This window comes from Artibeus jamaicensis, unplaced genomic scaffold (assembly GCF_021234435.1).
Source record: "Artibeus jamaicensis isolate MK-2021 breed Jamaican fruit bat unplaced genomic scaffold, CSHL_Jam_final contig_1132, whole genome shotgun sequence".
In the NCBI taxonomy this organism is placed as follows: Eukaryota; Metazoa; Chordata; class Mammalia; order Chiroptera; family Phyllostomidae; genus Artibeus; species Artibeus jamaicensis.
In genome coordinates this window covers 8,950,861-8,968,435 of record NW_026521221.1, presented here as the reverse complement: position 1 = coordinate 8,968,435, position 17,575 = coordinate 8,950,861, and the positions used below count along the sequence as shown (strand labels likewise).

At 36.2% G+C, this 17,575-nt stretch overlaps 1 protein-coding gene across 3 annotated transcripts in view; it reads left to right on the top strand.

Moving 5' to 3' along the window:
- The window catches only part of TTBK2 (tau tubulin kinase 2), a 140,129-nt gene that overhangs the window by 61,278 nt on the left and 61,276 nt on the right, over nt 1–17,575 (top strand). For all 3 annotated transcript variants that reach the window (XM_053665863.1, XM_037161671.2, XM_037161672.2), the window contains 3 exons: nt 1,078–1,151; nt 10,120–10,260; nt 11,277–11,381. In XM_053665863.1, coding sequence (XP_053521838.1) covers nt 1,078–1,151; nt 10,120–10,260; nt 11,277–11,381 — 320 coding nt within the window. The remainder of the gene's footprint in view (nt 1–1,077; nt 1,152–10,119; nt 10,261–11,276; nt 11,382–17,575) is intronic.

Sequence of the window (17,575 nt, the reverse complement as noted above, 5' to 3'; positions counted from 1 at the left end):
AACCTTTCTGCCTCCTGAAATGACCTCTTTCTAGTCTGTCCTCCTTATTGCCACCATAGCTGTGTTCTAAAATGCAAGTTTTCAAGTATGTTTTTCTTTATCTTAAAATTTTTTAGATGCTTCTCATTACTTAGCAGTAGTTTTCAAACAATTCATTCATGGCCCATCTGCTTTTGGATTATTTAGAGGACTTTTGAGAAGCTCATATCCTGTATCTTCCCCCACAGATTCTGAGTCAGTGCAGAGTTTAGGAATTTTTGAAAAGTTTCCCTGATTATTTTGAATAAGCAGCCAGGGTTGGAAAACATTGACCTATACATAGGGCTCAGATTTCTTATAATGGAGTCCAGACCATTCAGGACCTGGCGCCTGCTTGCTTCTTCTGTGCCATCCCTTTTTGGTTCCCTTCTTCTATTCACTGTGCTCCAGCCAGGTGCTGTCTTCTGGCTCTGGAACCCATCAGTCTTGATCCTCTTTTAAAAGCTTTGCTTGCTGTTGTTGAATCAGAGACACAACCCTACATTTCTGCCTGTTTCGCTTCTGTTTCCTTTGGCATTCTAGGCCTAGGCAGCACCTCATTGGATTTCACATGTGAAACTCAGGTTGAAAACCATTGTGCTAATTCTAATTCAGGTCATTGAGGCCCAGGCAGATTAAGTAACTCACTGCAGTCTTACAATGGTGAATGGTGGACCATATTAAAATTCAGGACTTATATTCCTAACAAAGTTCTTATTTATTGTTCTTCTGTGCTTTCATATGAGTATATATAATGAATGGGTTGCTTGATCTGAAATAACCTCTTAATTCTTTTCTTTCTAAGTAAATTATCATTAATTTTATTCCCATTTATTTGCTTATTTATTCATTGAATAAACATTTATTTGACTACACAAGGAGCAATGTAGGCTCTGGGGGGAGGTGGATAGAAAATTTGAATAATATAGATTTTCTATTCTTAAGCTTCTTAAGACAGGTTCTTTCTATTCAATTATAAAATACTATACAGAAAACAAATGATTAATTTTTTAGAAGAGAAACTATATATAACATTTTTCACTGTTTTTTTTTTTTCAGGGAAAGATCACGTTTGTAGATTTATTGGCTGTGGGAGGAACGACCGCTTCAACTATGTGGTCATGCAGTTGCAGGTAGGTTATCTTGAAAATGTATCTTGAAATCTTTCAGTTTTTGTCAAAGTACCTAATTATAGTAGGAAATAATAATAACATTCTTGGTATCATCTCAGAATGTTGTATTTTAATATTATGCAGATGGCAGTTTATTTAAACAGACTCGATACAGGTATTGCCAAAGATGAAAGGGTTGTCACTGTCAGCTATTTTAGTTAATCTACATCTTCACTGATTGTCATCATTGCAAAGTTTTCGATCTCCACATGGATTGCTGGATATAATATGAGTCTTGCCCTCTGTCTGTCCCCTCTCTCTCCACCCTTTGTTACCTTAAGGACTCTAGTTTTCCATTTATGTGCTCAGGCACTAGCCTTAACTGCTTAAAAATTAAGCACTAGTTGAAATAGAGGAGAAATGCTACCCTCTTTCTCTCCTCATCCTTTAACACTGCTCTCCCTGTTCCCTGTCCTTTAGATGGGCAGTGCGTTGGAGCAACAAGAGAGAAATTCAGAAGGGGAATATTGGAGTAATGACTCCAGCAGGGACAAGAGGGAAACCATCCCACCCTCTGACGCTGCCTCTGCCCCTGGACACTCGCACACTCCTCTGACTATAGTCACTCTCCATGTGTAGAAGCATGGTTCCCCTTGCTGCCTCACTTAGAGATCTCAAGCTTTTCTTTTATCTTTAGAAAAATCTGTTTGGGGTATTTGGTTCTTTTGTTTTCTTCCAACGTAACTACAGAGCAGGGATTTCAGAGACTTAGATCTGGAATCTTAGATCTTAGATCTTAGATCAGGCCTAAATGCTTCTTTTTCTCCTCAAAAGGCTTTTCTTGTTTCCATCAGCTCTCCTTTAACATTTGATTTAGGTTTAAAGATATTAATCTTTCTGTAGACTCTATCCTTAAAGTCTCTGAGTCATATGTTTCATTATCTCTTGAGCCAGCACAGTTTTATTTCTTAAAGCAGCTATCCTAAACCTTTTTGGATTATTAATATGGACTTTGCTTTCTCTCACTTTGGTCAGTAATAATGTAATTTTTATATTTTAAACTATGATATTAAAATTATAAATTCTGATAGTTTTATTTTAGATTTATAAACATTTTACTTGATTCTTACCATATCCCCATGGAGAGGATAGGACAGCTTGGATCCCCATTTTGCGAGTGAAAAGGTTGTAGCTCAAGGAGGTTCGTGGTATGCCTGGGACTGATTACTGGATGGGTGTTAGGGCTTAGGGGGAAGCTTGAAGCCAGTGTTCTCAGCACAATTAGAGAAGACTCTTTAGTTTTGTCCTCAGGTTGCCACCAACTGGAGAATATGGACAGGAGTTTTTTCAGTCTAGAGTGTTTCTCAGTCTTAGAACATACTTGTTTTTGTTTTAAATCTTTGCAATTACCTAAATCTCACTTTCTGAAAATGAGAAGGCTCTTAATCTGGAAAAACTAAGGACACTGGTATGTATCAGATAATGATGGCTTTTATGGCCTTTAGCAATGTCATGTGAACTCATCCAAGAACTTTTCCATGACTTCTTGCTATCTTTCTTTCTGTTATAAGAAAATTAACCCAGCATTAAACTACTTCCATCTCAAATCAAGTCACTTATGGTTTACTTGATACGGGGGCAAAGCTAAATTAGTATAACTACCTATAGCTAAAGGTAGTTTTTTTTACATATTAAAGATAAATAGTAGGATTTTACCATATACTTGAATTAAAATTTACATGCTCAGACCCAGCTTCTCACTGACATTCCTAATTTCTTCAAAAAACCCCAAATTCATTATTTTTAAAAAGATGTTATTTATTTATTTTTAGAGAAAGGGGAAGGGAGGGAGAAAGAGAGGGAGAGAAACATCAATATGTGGTTGCCCCTCGATCACCTCCTGCTGAGGACCTGGCCTGCAACACAGGCATGTGCCCTGACTGGGAGTTGAACCTGCCTCCCTTTGCTTCACAGGTGGTGCTCAATCCACTGAGCCACACCAGCCAGGGCAGCAAATTATTTAAGTAAACTCTCATCTTTTCTTCCTAGCAATTTAATTATATAATATCTGCCTTAAATTTTAAAGGAGTAAAAATCCTACCTTTATTATAGAAATTCTCGCTATTTACCACTAAAATGGGTCTTAAAATCTTACAGGATTCAAGCAGTTATAGACATTTGTTTTCTCATCTCTATCCTGTGGCCAGGTCTCATTTACTATCCTGTCACTATTGAGGCTTTACTGGAACAGCCTTAGTATAACTAAAGAGTGATATTTTGTGATATCACCTAGGAGGAGAAAAACATATTTTGAATCCTGTAACCAGTACAGCTGTAAATATACATTACCTAACACTAGAACTGCCATAGTTTAACACTTTTTATTATTATGAAAAAAGTTAAATATATTCAGAAGTAATGTGATTAATATAGTGTACCCATGTACTCATCACCTGCCTTCAATAATTTTTAATATATGGCCAATCTTTTCTTTCTTCTTTTTAAAAAATGTATTCTATTGATTATGCTATTACAGTTGTTTCACTTTTTTCTCCCTTTTATTCCCCTCTGTTCTGTACCCCCTATACCAACAGCATTCCCCCAACTTAGTTCGTGTCTATGGGTCATAAATATAAGTTCTTTAGCTTCTCTATTTTCCATACTATTCTTAATCTCCCCCTGTCTATTTTGTACCGACCATTTATGCCTCTTAGTCCCTGTACCTTTTCCCCTATTCTCCCCTTCCCCACTGATAATCCTCCGTGTGATCTCCATTTCTGTGAATCTGTTTCTGTTCTAGTTGTTTGCTTAGTTCATTTTCGTTTTCGTTTTTTAGGTTCAGTTGTTGATAATTGTGAGTTTGTTGTCATTTTTCTGTTCATGTTTTTGATCTTCTTCTATTTCTTAGATAAGTCACTTTAACATCTTTAACATTCCATATAATAGGGGCTTAGCAATGATAAACTCCTTTAACTTGACTTTATCTGCCCTTCCATTCTAAATGATAGCTTTGCTGGATAGATAATCTTAAATGTAGGTCCTTGCCTTTCATGAGTTTGAATTCTTCTTTCCAGACTCTTCTTGCCTTCAAGGTTTCTTTTGAGAAATCAGCTGACAGTCTTATGGGAACGCCTTTGTAGGTTACTGTCTCTTTCTCTTGATGCTTTTAAGATTCTTTCCTTATCTTTAATCTTAGATAACTTAATGATGATGTACCTTGGTATGCTTCCTTGGGTCCAACTTCTTTGGGACTTTCTGAGCTTCCTGGACTTCTTGGAAGTCTATTTCCTTTGCCAGGTTGGGGAAGTTCTCCTTCATTAATTTTTCAAATAAGTTTTCCACTTCTTGCTCTTCCTCATCTCCTTTTGACACCCCTATGATTCAGATGTTGGAACTTTTATTTTATTTTATTTTATTGTGATTTTTTAAAAAGATTTTATTTATTTATCTTTAGAGGGGAAGGGAAGGAGAGAGGGAGAGAAATATCAGTGTATAGTTGCCTCTCATGCATCCCCTGCTGGGAACTGGCCTGCAACCCAGGCTTGTGCCCTGACTGGGAATCGAACCGCAATACTCTGGTTCTCAGGCCCGTGCTCAATCCACTGAGCTACACCAGCCAGGGCTGTTGGAACTTTGAAAGTTATCCCAGAAGTTCCTAAGTCTTTCCTCATTTTTTTGAATTCTTGTTTCTTCATTCTGTTCTGGTTGAATGCTTGTTTTTTCCTTCTGCTCCAGACAGTTGAGTCCTGGTTTTCTTCTTGTCACTGTTGGTTCCTAGTACATTTTCCCTTATTTCACTTTTCATAGCCTTCATTTTTTCCTCTATTTTTCGATCATACTCAACCATATCTGTAAGCATCCTGATTACTAGTGTTTTGAACCACGCATCTGATAGGTTGGTTATCTCTTCATTGTTTATTTGTATTTTTTTCTCAGGCTTTGATCTGTTCTTTTATTTGGGCCAGATTTTTGTTGCCTTGGTACACCTGTTACGTAGTAAGGGGCAGAGCCTTAGGTATTTGCCAGGGCAGGGCAACACACATTGCTACATTGTGGCACTATATGTAGGGGAAGAGTCTGAGAGGGAACAATGCTGCTTGCTCAGCTCTCTGCTGGCTTTCACATCCTCTGCTACCCACAAGCAAATTGGGCCCTTCTGGTGCTGATTTCTGGGTGGGTGACTTTGCATATGTTCTAGGGCCCTATGGGTCTCTGCAATGAACTCTCCTATGGGGCTGGGAGTTTCTTCTGCTGCCACCACCCCCACAGGTTTTTTCTGTCAGAGGTTTTGAGGTTTTATTTCCTGGTGCAGGAACCCTGGGTTGCACAGTTTGTCTTGCTCTCCAGCTGTTCCTCCTGGTTTATTTGCACGCAGATGTGGGACCACTTGGTCCACCCGCTGTCACCTTGTCACAAGTCCTCTCCTCCCCTGCTACCTATCTTCACCCCTACTGCAGGTCTTGATGAATGTTTCTTCTTTTACTCCTTGGTTGTTGGACTTTCATGCAGTTTGATTTTCTGGCAGTTCTGGTTGTTTTTGTTTTTAAATTTGTTGTTGTCCTCCTTTGGGTTGTGCAAAGAGGCACAGTGTATCTACTTATGCCTCCATCCTGGTGGGAAGTCGACATATGGCCACTCTTATTCCAAGTGTATTTTCCCTCTCCACTTCCTCCCCAGATTATTTCAAAGCAAATCCAGGAAATACTTAAATATTAATTGAAGAAATCTATAAGTATATTAGTGTATATGTATTTCTAAGAAGGATTTCCTTTTGCATCATAGGCACAATATACAATAATTCCTAAATAACAGCATCAGGTGTCAAATCAGTCTTCAGTTTTCCTTGATTGTATCTTTCTCTGTTTTTTCTTTTTATATTTGATTTACTTGATTTGGTTTCAGAAAGGGTTCATATATTGAATTTGGCAGATAGAGCTCTTCAGTTTTTTTTTTCTTCTTTCAAGTGAATTTGTTTTCATTGGGATACAGGAGATAGGTGGAAAATGTTACTTGTGTGTTCTTAAGTCTCTTTTACTCTATAAATTGCCTCTTTTTTTCTCTGTAAAGTTTCCTTTTTGTTGTTGTTTTATTGTCATTGATAAACATGGAATCATTTGTCATGTAGAAATTCCCATATTCTGGGTGTTACTCATTGTCTTGCTGTGGTGATGTTTAACATGTTCTTCTATTCCCTATATTTTCTGTAAACCAGTGATTAAATCAGATTCTACTTTTGCTTTGTTGGGCCAGAATACTTCAGAGGTGAGTTGATCACATCAGTAAGCAGTGTCTGGTTGTCTCTCTTTTAGGAATGTTAAGACTGATCAGTGAGATTCAGAGACTGTCAGATGAATTCATTTATTTCAGAGTTCCCAATGGTTTTTCTTCTAGGTTTTATCAACCTATTAGTATCATTTCCTAGATTCATTACTTCAGTGGGTTGCAAGTATATTATTCTAATTCTATGATTTTTAATTCATTTATCAACTGGAATTTTTCAAAAGCACTCAACCAACTATTAGGTTATCCTGAGGAAGAATAACATTTCATAGAGGAAAGTCAGGACTAATACTTGATTCTTTTATTTACCAGTTTTCAAAACAGTGAGTTGGTTCCCTAATATTTTCCAAGAGACTAATTAGCTCTCTCTTGTAAAAGAGAATACAATTATGAACTCATATCATAGATTAACATATTTTGTGTCTTTTAATCATTGTTTTTCTTTTTTAATGTTCAGATTGTCCCATCTTTGGCTAGTAGGACTTTCTTCAAACTGGATCCTGATTGATGTCAACAGGACCAGACTGTAGCAGTCTTTGATAGCATCCTTACTTTCTAGTACAACATTGTGTACCTGGCTCATTCTATACATTTTATGCTCCAGAGCTTGAATCCACCATTTCTGTTAATGGGAAGTGTTATTTAGAGACCACAATCTAGATGCTGTGGGTACCTATTGAAATTAGGTTGGTCATTGTATTAAATTCTTTTTATGTGGATCGGTTTAAGATTTTTTTTTTTAAGAGAAAATATATCATGGCTCATGTTGATATTTCCAATTCAAGTTTGTGATAAAAGAATTGGTAATAACCTCTTTGGTTTTATATTGTGAGGTTCAGGGACATCAAAGGGCATTTCTTTGTTCTTATGCACTTTTATAGACATGTCGATAAAATGGTATGACTGCGATTTACACAAATATAACGCAATGTGTGTGTGGGAAGGGAGATGAGGGTGTACATTCCTGGGGTAATGGATAACAAATGAGGGTTTGTTATGTTATTTTCTCTCCCTTTAAGATATTTTAAATTCTTAATAATTAATTTAATTCTATTTTTATTGGGATCATGTGAAATTTATAGAATTAGTTATGAAAAAATGAAGTTACTTTTTTACTCAATAATATTTATTCCATATTACTATGCATAAAGGTTCTTTTTTTTAGTGGCTACATATTAGGCAGTAAGAATTCTATACCATAATTTATTTAATCATTCATTTATTGATGGCTATATAGGTTTAAAATTTTTCTTTATAATAAATAATTATTTGTAGTATATATTCTGAAGTACAGAGTAGGGCAGAAATATAGGTGTACAGTTGTTTGTATGGAAAATAATACAATGATTAATAAAAATAAAAATAAATAATACAAGAATAAATTCTGTTTCATGTACTCACAACTGTGAACCTACTTTTGCCCCACTTTGTATAATTTGTTGGATCAAACCTGCATGTATTTAGCATGTTAATAACTCTTGCCTCATACTTTCGCCAGCCTTATACTTATCTTTTTAATTTTATTTGATACCTTAGGTTTACATTTAAAATTTTAAAATTATTACTAATACCAAAAGTTTAGGTTAATCAATTTACTTTGAAAAGTTATTATGACATTGGAAATTGTTTACAAATTAAGTTCAGTATTACATACATTTTGGCAATCAAAATACTGATTTTTGAAGAAAAATTTTTTGGAATGCTAGTAAAAGTTATTAGGTACTCTTGTGGGATTATAAAAGTTAAAGCTCTAGATTATCACTTATTTTACATTTGCTGAGGATGTAGAGAACAATAAACCCCTCTAACATTTAAAAAAATAAAGACAAGTACCAATTTATGCTATGGAAAAACTGAATTTTAAAGGAAGATATGTAGTATGAAAGGCTTCCAACTTTTCTGTAATTTTTCAGTTCTTAGAATACTTGAGTACAATTTTTTATTTCAAATGCTACTTAAGTAGTTTAAGAATTTATTACTTTTTCAAAAATAACTCGTCTTTAATTGAGGTGATGGCATTAGTGGTATTAATCCTAAACATACAGTGGGGGGGACCCAGAAAAGAGGAATTTATTTATAAAAAATTGTGTATTTATTCTTAGACGTTTTAACTTCAGTCACCTTCCAGGTACTCTCCATTTGATGCCATGGACCTATTGATGTTTTTTCCACTGCTTAAAATGGTTTTTGAACTCTTCGATTTTGATGTCTTTTAGTGTGTCTGCCATTTTTTATTTCACCTTATGCACATCAGCAAAATGTTTTCCTTTGAGGACTTTTTTCATTTGGGAAGAAAAACAGTCGCTCAGGGCAAGATCAGGTGAATGGGGAACGGCATGGGGGTCATGCCGTTTTTGCTCAAAAACTGCTGAATACTCAGCATGGTGTGGGCAGGTGTGTTTGTAAATCAGCCATCATGAAATGGGCAAATGCTTTGAAAGAGTCTTCCAAAAAAATTCACTGAAGCTGAATGCAGTCCCTCACAACACCACCAACTGGTACATTGATACAGATGGTTTACTGGAACACTCACATAGTGGGGGACCCTGAACTACAAGGGGCCCACCCTCCAGAAGATCATTCCATTTTGGGGGGTCCTCCCTTGTATCCTACAAAATTTTGGGAATAAAGAGATTAGGATATTTAAATGTCCTTGAGATATAGGGGCCAGTTTTCATTCCTTGGGAGGTAGCACTGCAGCATTGTAACCTGTTCTTCTTATCAGGTTACTGGTTGTTACCTAGGCAAGAAGGAACTTTCTGGATGGAACAGCACTGTAAAGTGGAGAAAGAACACTTCGGAGTCAGACTTAGATTTGAATGACAACTACCTTAACAGGTTAACGTTATTTAAACTCTCTGAGCCTCAGTTTCCTCATCTGTAAAACAGGAATAACAACTTCTATTTAGGGTGCTGTGATAATTAATGCAATCATGGATATTTTATATCTGGCACAGACTAGATCATTCATTGCTTTTATCTACTACTAGAAGTAATTGAATGTTTTATATCATTTTTTTCACAATAATAGTAATTGGCATTTATTGAGGTACCCACTATGTGCCAGACAATATTCTAAACACTTTACATGGATCTTTTTTAGTCCTCACAAAATACTGGCCCCATTTGTAAGGAAACTTGTGACACAGAAAAATTGAGTCGTTTGTATGGAAATATATGTTAGGCAGTAGTGAGGAATTTGATATATAGGGTCCAGCAGAAGTAATGCCTGCCTGAGTGTGGTTGGTAGGGTAATAATATGAGAGTAATAATTTACAGTTTTAATTTGAACGTTTCACCTAAAATGTCACATGGTGTGCGTGAGTGTGATATTATTGTTACAGGATTATATGCTTATGATTTTATAATTAAAAGGGGTGTTATTTGTGCCAGATTTTGTACATATATGTATATTTACATATAAAAATGTCTTTTAAATAATCAAGACTGAATTTTGTTATGATATCAGAAACAAAGGGAATTATGACTTGAAAACAGTATGTTCAATAACTGGTTATTCCTAAATTTGTCTGAAACATTAATGCATTGTCTTAACAGAATCTTTTCTTTTGAGTAACAGAATCACGATTTTGGTAAAATCCTTGCTATTTCACTCAAAACATTTAAAATAGTAAATGGATAGTTCCCCATCTTTTCTCGTAATGTAGTTTTAGTACCATATTTGAAATGGTTTATTTGGATTCCATAGGGTCGCAATCTGGCAGATCTACGCCGTAGCCAGTCCCGGGGTACATTCACTATTAGCACTACTCTACGACTGGGTAGACAGATTCTGGAGTCCATTGAGAGCATCCATTCTGTGGGATTCTTGCACCGAGACATCAAACCGGTAGGGGACCTTTTCCAGCCAGAGCACAGAATGAGTTTGCTTGGTATTCTTAGTCTGAAGATGGGACACTATAAATTACAAATGTAACCTGTATTTGCTTTTTATATTAAATACTGGTAATATTTTAATATCTGTAGCAAAAATGTAACTTGAAGCAGAATGTAACTTGCTCTGAATTTTTTAAAGTTGTTTTGATAGAGAGGGAGAGAGAGAAAGAGATTGAGATTGATTTGTTGTTCCACTTATTTATGCATTCATTGGTTGATTCTTATAATTGCCCTGACCGGGGATTGAACCAGTGACCTTAGTGTATCAGGATGATGCTGTAACCAACTGAGTTTACCCGGCCAGGGCACCTCTTAATTTTTTAAAAAACGGTAGTTGCAAACTGCAACTTATATTCAAGAGGTTTTCACATATAATGAAAATGTTGCTCAGCAGCCAAATTAAAAATGATTAATGTTTAACTTATTGTATGTGTTAATATTGCTAATTACTTAATTGATATTTATTCTCTAGATTTATTTTTCCTAATATTACTCAAAATATTTGCATATGTTGCTCTAAGATGTTGGTGTGGTGTTCTTTGAACTATTTTTCACGTGACAAGTTATTTTGATAAACTCAATTTTGAGAGACTTATTTTTTCCACTTGAGTATTACAGTGGCAATATATAGTATTTTTTCCTGTTGTTTTCCTTAGAAATGATCATTTCCATTACTGTGAGATACACAGTTATCTGTTTTTTTCTGTTTTTAATTTTTTTTTTGTTTTTTTTTAATTGTTCACAAGGAAAAATTGCTTTAATTGCTTGTTTCTCAAAGTTCACCAGATTTAGGCATTAATGGAACCCACAATGAAATTATGTATTAATTAAATATCATTGACTATAATAGTGTACTAGGAACATGAGTGTTATATAGAATTTAAGTAGAAGAATTAAAATATGGGAAAGATAGGATGTAAGGACTGGTTACCATAAGAATATATATATTTTCTTTTTTTATTTTTCTAGTCAAACTTCGCCATGGGTCGCTTTCCTAGTACATGTAGGAAATGCTTCATGCTTGATTTTGGCTTGGCACGACAATTTACCAATTCCTGTGGTGACGTCAGACCAGTAAGATTTTTCATGTTATTAAATATTTCAGAATGAATGTATTATTAATTGTATTACTTTATTTAAAGAAATGTCAATTATGTATCAGAATGAATGTCATTCAAGAAGTAGCATATTGGTTTATGATTAAATCACAGAAATTAGTTAATTAATTTTATTACTGAATGTTGTGGATTTAAAAAAACACATTGTATGTAGTCTTAGAATCGTAAGAATACACATGAACTCTCTAGGATAAGGAGTCTTTTTTGCAGCCCAGGGCTCTTTCCACATACTACAGTCCTTCTATTACAATGATTGTACTTTTCTTATCCATTTGATTCTTTAAAAATTTCTCTTTAGCCCTGACTGGTGTGTCTCAGTTGGTTTGGTGTCATCTCGCAAAGCAAAAGGTCACCAGTTCAATTTCTGGTCAGGGCACATGGCTAGGTTGCAGGTTCGGTCTCTGCCCTTTCTTTCTACTTCCCTTCCCTTTGCTCTAAAAAATAAATAAATAAAATCTTTAAAAAATATTTTTATTGATATTCTCTATTTGATATGATGTTGTAATTGTTTTCTTCTGTTTATCAAGTATTCCTTTAGTTCTGTGAAGATATTTATAATGGCTCATTTAAAATCTTTTATTGTTAAATACAACATATAGTCACCCTCACAGGCAGTTTCTCCTGCCTGTTTTTCTTTTTAAATTTATTTTTAGAGAGGGAAAGGGAGGGAGAAAGAGAGGGAAACATCAAGGTGTGGTTGCTTCTTGAGCATCCCCTGCTTGGAACCTGGCCCAGAACCCAGGCATGTGCCCTGACTGGGAATGGAACCAGCGACCCTTTGGTTCGCAGGCTGGCGTTCAATCCACTGAGCCATACCAGCCAGGTTGCTTTTCTTTTTTAATGTATGGGTCATACTTCCTGTTTCTTTATATGACTTACAATTTTTTCATTGGAAATAGGACGTTTTAGGTAGTATATTGTAGCAATTCTTGGTACTGGCCCTCCCTTCCAGTGCTTATTATTACATGCTTGTTTGTTTGTTTAGTGACTGTATTATTTTATTGAAGTCTGTTTTTCCCTACCCCCAAAACATAGTGTTTATGTCCACTAATTGGTTGCTTTATTATTTACAAAAGTGCTCTGGGACACAAAATCTTTTGACAAATTAATAAAATTATGCCTCCTAAAATACAATAGTTTCTTTTTTTCTTTTTTATTGAATTTATTGATGTGACATTGGTTAATGAAATTATATTGGTTTCAGGTGTACAGTTCTGTAATACATCATCTATATGGTATCATCTGGTCACCACCCTGTGTCAAGTCTCCTTTCTATCACCATTTAACAATGTGCCCTCTTCTACCTGCCCCCGTTTCTTTGTGGTAATCACTAAACTGTTGTCTGTCTATGAAGGTGGTTTTTTTTTTGTTTGTTTGTTTGGTTTTGCTTAATCTTTTCACCTTTTCTACTCAGCCCTACAATCCCACTCCTGTCTGACAGTTGTCAGTTTGTTCTCTATCTGTGAGTTCATTTCTGTTTTGTTAGTTTATTTTGTTCATTAGATTCCACATATGAGTGAAATCATATGGTACTTGTCTTTCTCTAACTGGCTTATTTCAGTTAGCATAATGATCTCCAGGTCCATCCATGCCGTCTCAAAGGATAAGATTTCCTTTTTTACTGCCCAGTAGTATTCCATTATGTACATGTACCATAGCTTTTTTTATCCACTTATCTACTGATGGGCACTTGAGCCACTTTGAAATCTTGGCTGTTGTAAGTAACACTACAGTGAACATAGGGGTACATATATATATTCTTTTGAATTAGTCTTTTGGGTTTCTTTGGATATATTCCCAGAAGTGGAGTCATTGGGTCAGAAGGCAGTTCCATTTTTAATTTTCTGAGCTAACTCCATAGTGCTTTCCACAGGATCTGCCAAAATATGCACTCCCACCAGCAGTGCATTAGGGTTCCCTTTTCCCCACATTGTCACCAATGCTCATTTGTTGATTTATTGATGATAGCCATTCTCATAGGTGTGAGGTGATATCTCATTGTGGTTTTAATCTGAGATCAGAGTTTGGTATTTGTTTTGACCCCAGGATGGCTTCTCTCATCTGTCTTATTTTTCTGGTTCTTCCCTGGAGAGCTTGTAGTCTAGGCTATATCTTTATTATATCTACCAGTCTCCTCCCAATTTCTTTTACCACACTCTTCAGTGTTCTTGAGAGGGGTCTTGTGTTTAAACTTAACTGTTGGAAATGAAAGAATTTCCTTTAGGAAGAGATTAAGAATTACCTCTCTCTTTTTTTTTTTTTTTTGCCTTTTGCCTTTTGCCTTTTGCCCACAGACAAAATCTCTGAGCCAGGGCTCTGGATTTTCGGGTGAGGGCTATTGCTAACTGTTCTCCAAGTGACTTACTCATTTTAGGAGCTGAGCCTTTTAGTTGAGTTGGGGCAGTAGTCTGAGGTCCCTTGGTATGGAACCACTGCCTCATGAGGCAAGAGAAGGGCAGTTGGGGTCCCAGTATTCTCAGCCTACTGTGCCCAAGGTAGAGCTTCTGTTTCATAAGAGAAGACTGGGAGCCTCCACCTCTCTACCTGCAGTCTTGCTCAGCAACAGACAGCTTGGAGAATATAAGAAATGCTGAAGTCCTGTTCTTTCTGGAAGAAAGCCCTTCGTCTGGGGAGTGGGGAAGGAAGGAGCCCTCTGCTCTTGGCTGCACCACTCTGGAGTGGAGCCACCTTCACTGATCCAGAAGAGAAGAGTGAAAGATCAGTTTTGGTTCAGATACCATAGACTCTCACCTTTCTTACCAAAGAATTTCACAGGTTTTCTTAAATAGATATTTCTTCATTTGTTTGTCCTAAGGACCATTTCCAGAGGCTTTTGTTGTTGTTTTTTAATTGTATTTTTCCTGTTACTATTTAGCCTCCTTATACCCTCTTCCACCTCCAACTAGTCGTGTCCCTTTGTAGTTGTTTAAAGATAATTATCACCAGTTTTAACAGGGGAGTGGATCTGGTGGAGCTCCTCATGTTGTCATACTGGCTGGCATTCGTTCTCCCACTACAGTTCTTACACTTATGTCTACTTTTTTACCTTTAGTTTTGTTTTAACTTGCTATGGATTATGACTTTCAATCCTAGCTAATTGGTTGCACAGAAGTTGTAACACTAGTTTTAAATGAGCTAACTATACAATAATAGAGTTATATACAGAAATGTAAATTATATTTAAAATATAGGCACATGAGAATTTAAGTACCTAGAAATTATGAGAGAACTTTTTTTGTTCTGATGAAGGTCGTCCATTATCAATAGGTTGCAACGTAGTGTTACTGGTCCAAAGTCTGAGTGCACTTATGTTTCGAAAGGCTGAGCTCAAACATCAGACTTTAGAGTAAGGAAAGGTTTATTGATGAAGAAGGTGCCAACTGAGCAGATGGGAGACATAGTACTTCCTGAGGCTTCCTTTGTGTGAAGGGAAGGGGAAATGGCAGGGTCATTTGAGGTAATCGACCACTGCAGATATCTGAGCACCAGCAGGGGTCTGAGGAAGATGGTGATAGTTGATGTGAGTCTGGTCACAAGGTTCCTGCAAATCTTTGATAAATAACACATGCTTTTCTATCTCCTTAAGCCACAAGCAGAATTCCTGTAATGATCAGCATGTGTATATGCAGGACTAAGCGAAGTTGTTGGCCCTGAAGGCCATGGGAACAAAACAGGCTTGATCATGATTATGTCAGAGAGTCTGAGCATTTCACTGTTACAGAAGGCGATGAATTTAGTTTCTATTTAGCTTATTAGATTTGAATATTATTCTGGCATTCTGTTTCTATTCCAAGTATCTTTTTTTAATTTTTAGAATATTATCAGGTTATTTTTATTCTCTCATATAACATATTTAATGAGCACATATTTTGTGTGAGGCATGGATGTAGGCACTGAGACTATAGTGGTGAACAAGCAGACCAAAACAAGACTTTTATGGAGATTATGTTTTAGTGGAGAAGATAGAGAATACACAATTAAATACATAATTTTAGATAGTGATAAATGCTATGAAGAAACACAGAGTATGGTATTGACATACAGAGTGAGGGCAGAAAACTGTTTTAGAGGTATTAAGTAGGAAAGACTCTTTGAGGAGGTATTGAGAGGTGAATGAAGTGTGAGAGCAAGCCATGTGAGTATCTGTTAAGAAAGTGTTCCAGGCAAAAGAAATAGTGAGTGCAAAGGCTCTGAGGCAGATTAAATTTAGTATGTTCAAGAAAAAGTAGGGCCACTGTAACTATAGCATATAATAGCATAATAAGGGGGTTTGTAGAGAGAGACAAAGTTTAAGAGGTTGGTAGGCCCCTCAGATTGTGTATGATTTTGCAAAGAGATAGATTGTATTCTGAGTGAGATTGGAAGCCTGGAAGCCATTGGAAAATTTTGAGCAGGGTTATTGTTATAATTACATGATCTGTCAATAAACTAACTATATAGTAGAGTTATATACAGAAGTAGATTACATTTTTTTTAAAGCCACATGACATTTTAAGTGCCCAGAAATTGTGGGAGACTGTCTTTGGCTGTATCAATGTTCTTGTATTAATTGGTAGCCAGGTAGGTAATGAACTCAGGTTCTATGTAGTTTATTGGATTTGAATGTATTTCTGGAATTCCATTTCTATTCCAAATAACAGTTTTTCAATTTTTAGAACTTTTTTTTTTTAAGTCACTCTGGCCGTAAAGAAGAGACTATTGAGAGCAAGGGTGGAATCAGGAAGACAAGTTACAGGGCTAACACCATTGTCCAGTGATCAGTGATGGTGGCTGGGACATGGGGCATTAGGGTAGTACAGTGAGCTTAGTGAGAAATGACCATATTTTGTACTTATTTCAAATATAGATTTAATAAGACTTTCTTCAGAATTTGATATTGGAATGTGAAGAAAGAAGAAGAGTCAGAGTGACTATTAAATTTTTGTCCTGAATGAGTGGTCATGCTGTCCAACCATGATGGGGAAGGATGAAGAGCAGATTTGATAAGGGGAAAAAAAACACAAGTTGCATGATCTAGAAGTTAAGTTTGAGATGTCTGTTAGATTCAAGGTGAAAATAGCAAGAAGGTAATGTGATCTAGTAATTTGTAGCTCAAAGAAATCAGGGCTGGGGATAATACAAATTTAAGAATCATTTGCTCCCAATGTTTAAAACTAAATGGTAATTTTAAAAAGTGGAACTAGATTGGATCAGCTAGGGAGAAGGGATAGCTAGGTAAGAAAAGAGGTTTTGACTCTGAGCCATTGGGGAACTTTAGCAACTTGATGATGGCTAGAGAAGAACTATGAGTTAGCCAAGAAGAATGAGGTGGAGGATCAGTGAAGTAGGAGAAAAATCAGGAGAATATGGTATCTTGAGAACCAAGTGAAGAAAGTGCTTCAAGCATATGGTGATGGTTATCACATGAATCAGATGCTACTGATATTGGTCCAGTAAGGTGGGAAATTAGAACTGGCCTTCTGGATTACCTAATTGGAATAGGTTAAAGAGAGAGCTGGGGAGAGGAAGCAAAGAAAGGAAGTGTAGACAGCTCTGTGGCAGAACTTGCTTTGTTCCAAAAAGAAGTGGTAAAACAAGAAAGTGGTTGAAAGGTCGGTAAAATCCATCCTTCCTTCCTGAGTTAAAAAAAAAAAGTAGTTATTATAGCATCTTTGTGTACTGATGGCAGTGATCCAGGAGATGTGAAAAAAAAAACCAAAAAAAACCCTGATAATGTAGGACAGAACAGAAACAATGATAGGAGCCAAGTTCTTGCATAGCTCACAGGGGAAGAAATCCTGGCACAAATGGTGAGGTTAGTCCATTATGTAAGAGCAGAAACACTTTTTCATTGTAACTGAGAAAAGGTAGAATAAGTGTTCACAGATACAGGTAAACAATATTTTGATTTTTTTGTAAGTAAGATTATGAAGACATCCATGGTCACCATCTAGGTTAAGAAGAAGGTCGTTACTACCTTAGAAACATGCTGCGGTCCTTTCCTAATAGCATCCCTTTTCTTTCCTTGAGCAGCACTGTCCAGCAGAACTTACCATGAAGATGGAAATGTTCTGTATCTGCACTGTCTGATATGGTAGCCACTAACTACATGGCCCTATTGAGCACTTGAATTGAGTGAGACCAGAGCAAACAAGGAACTCAATTTCAAAT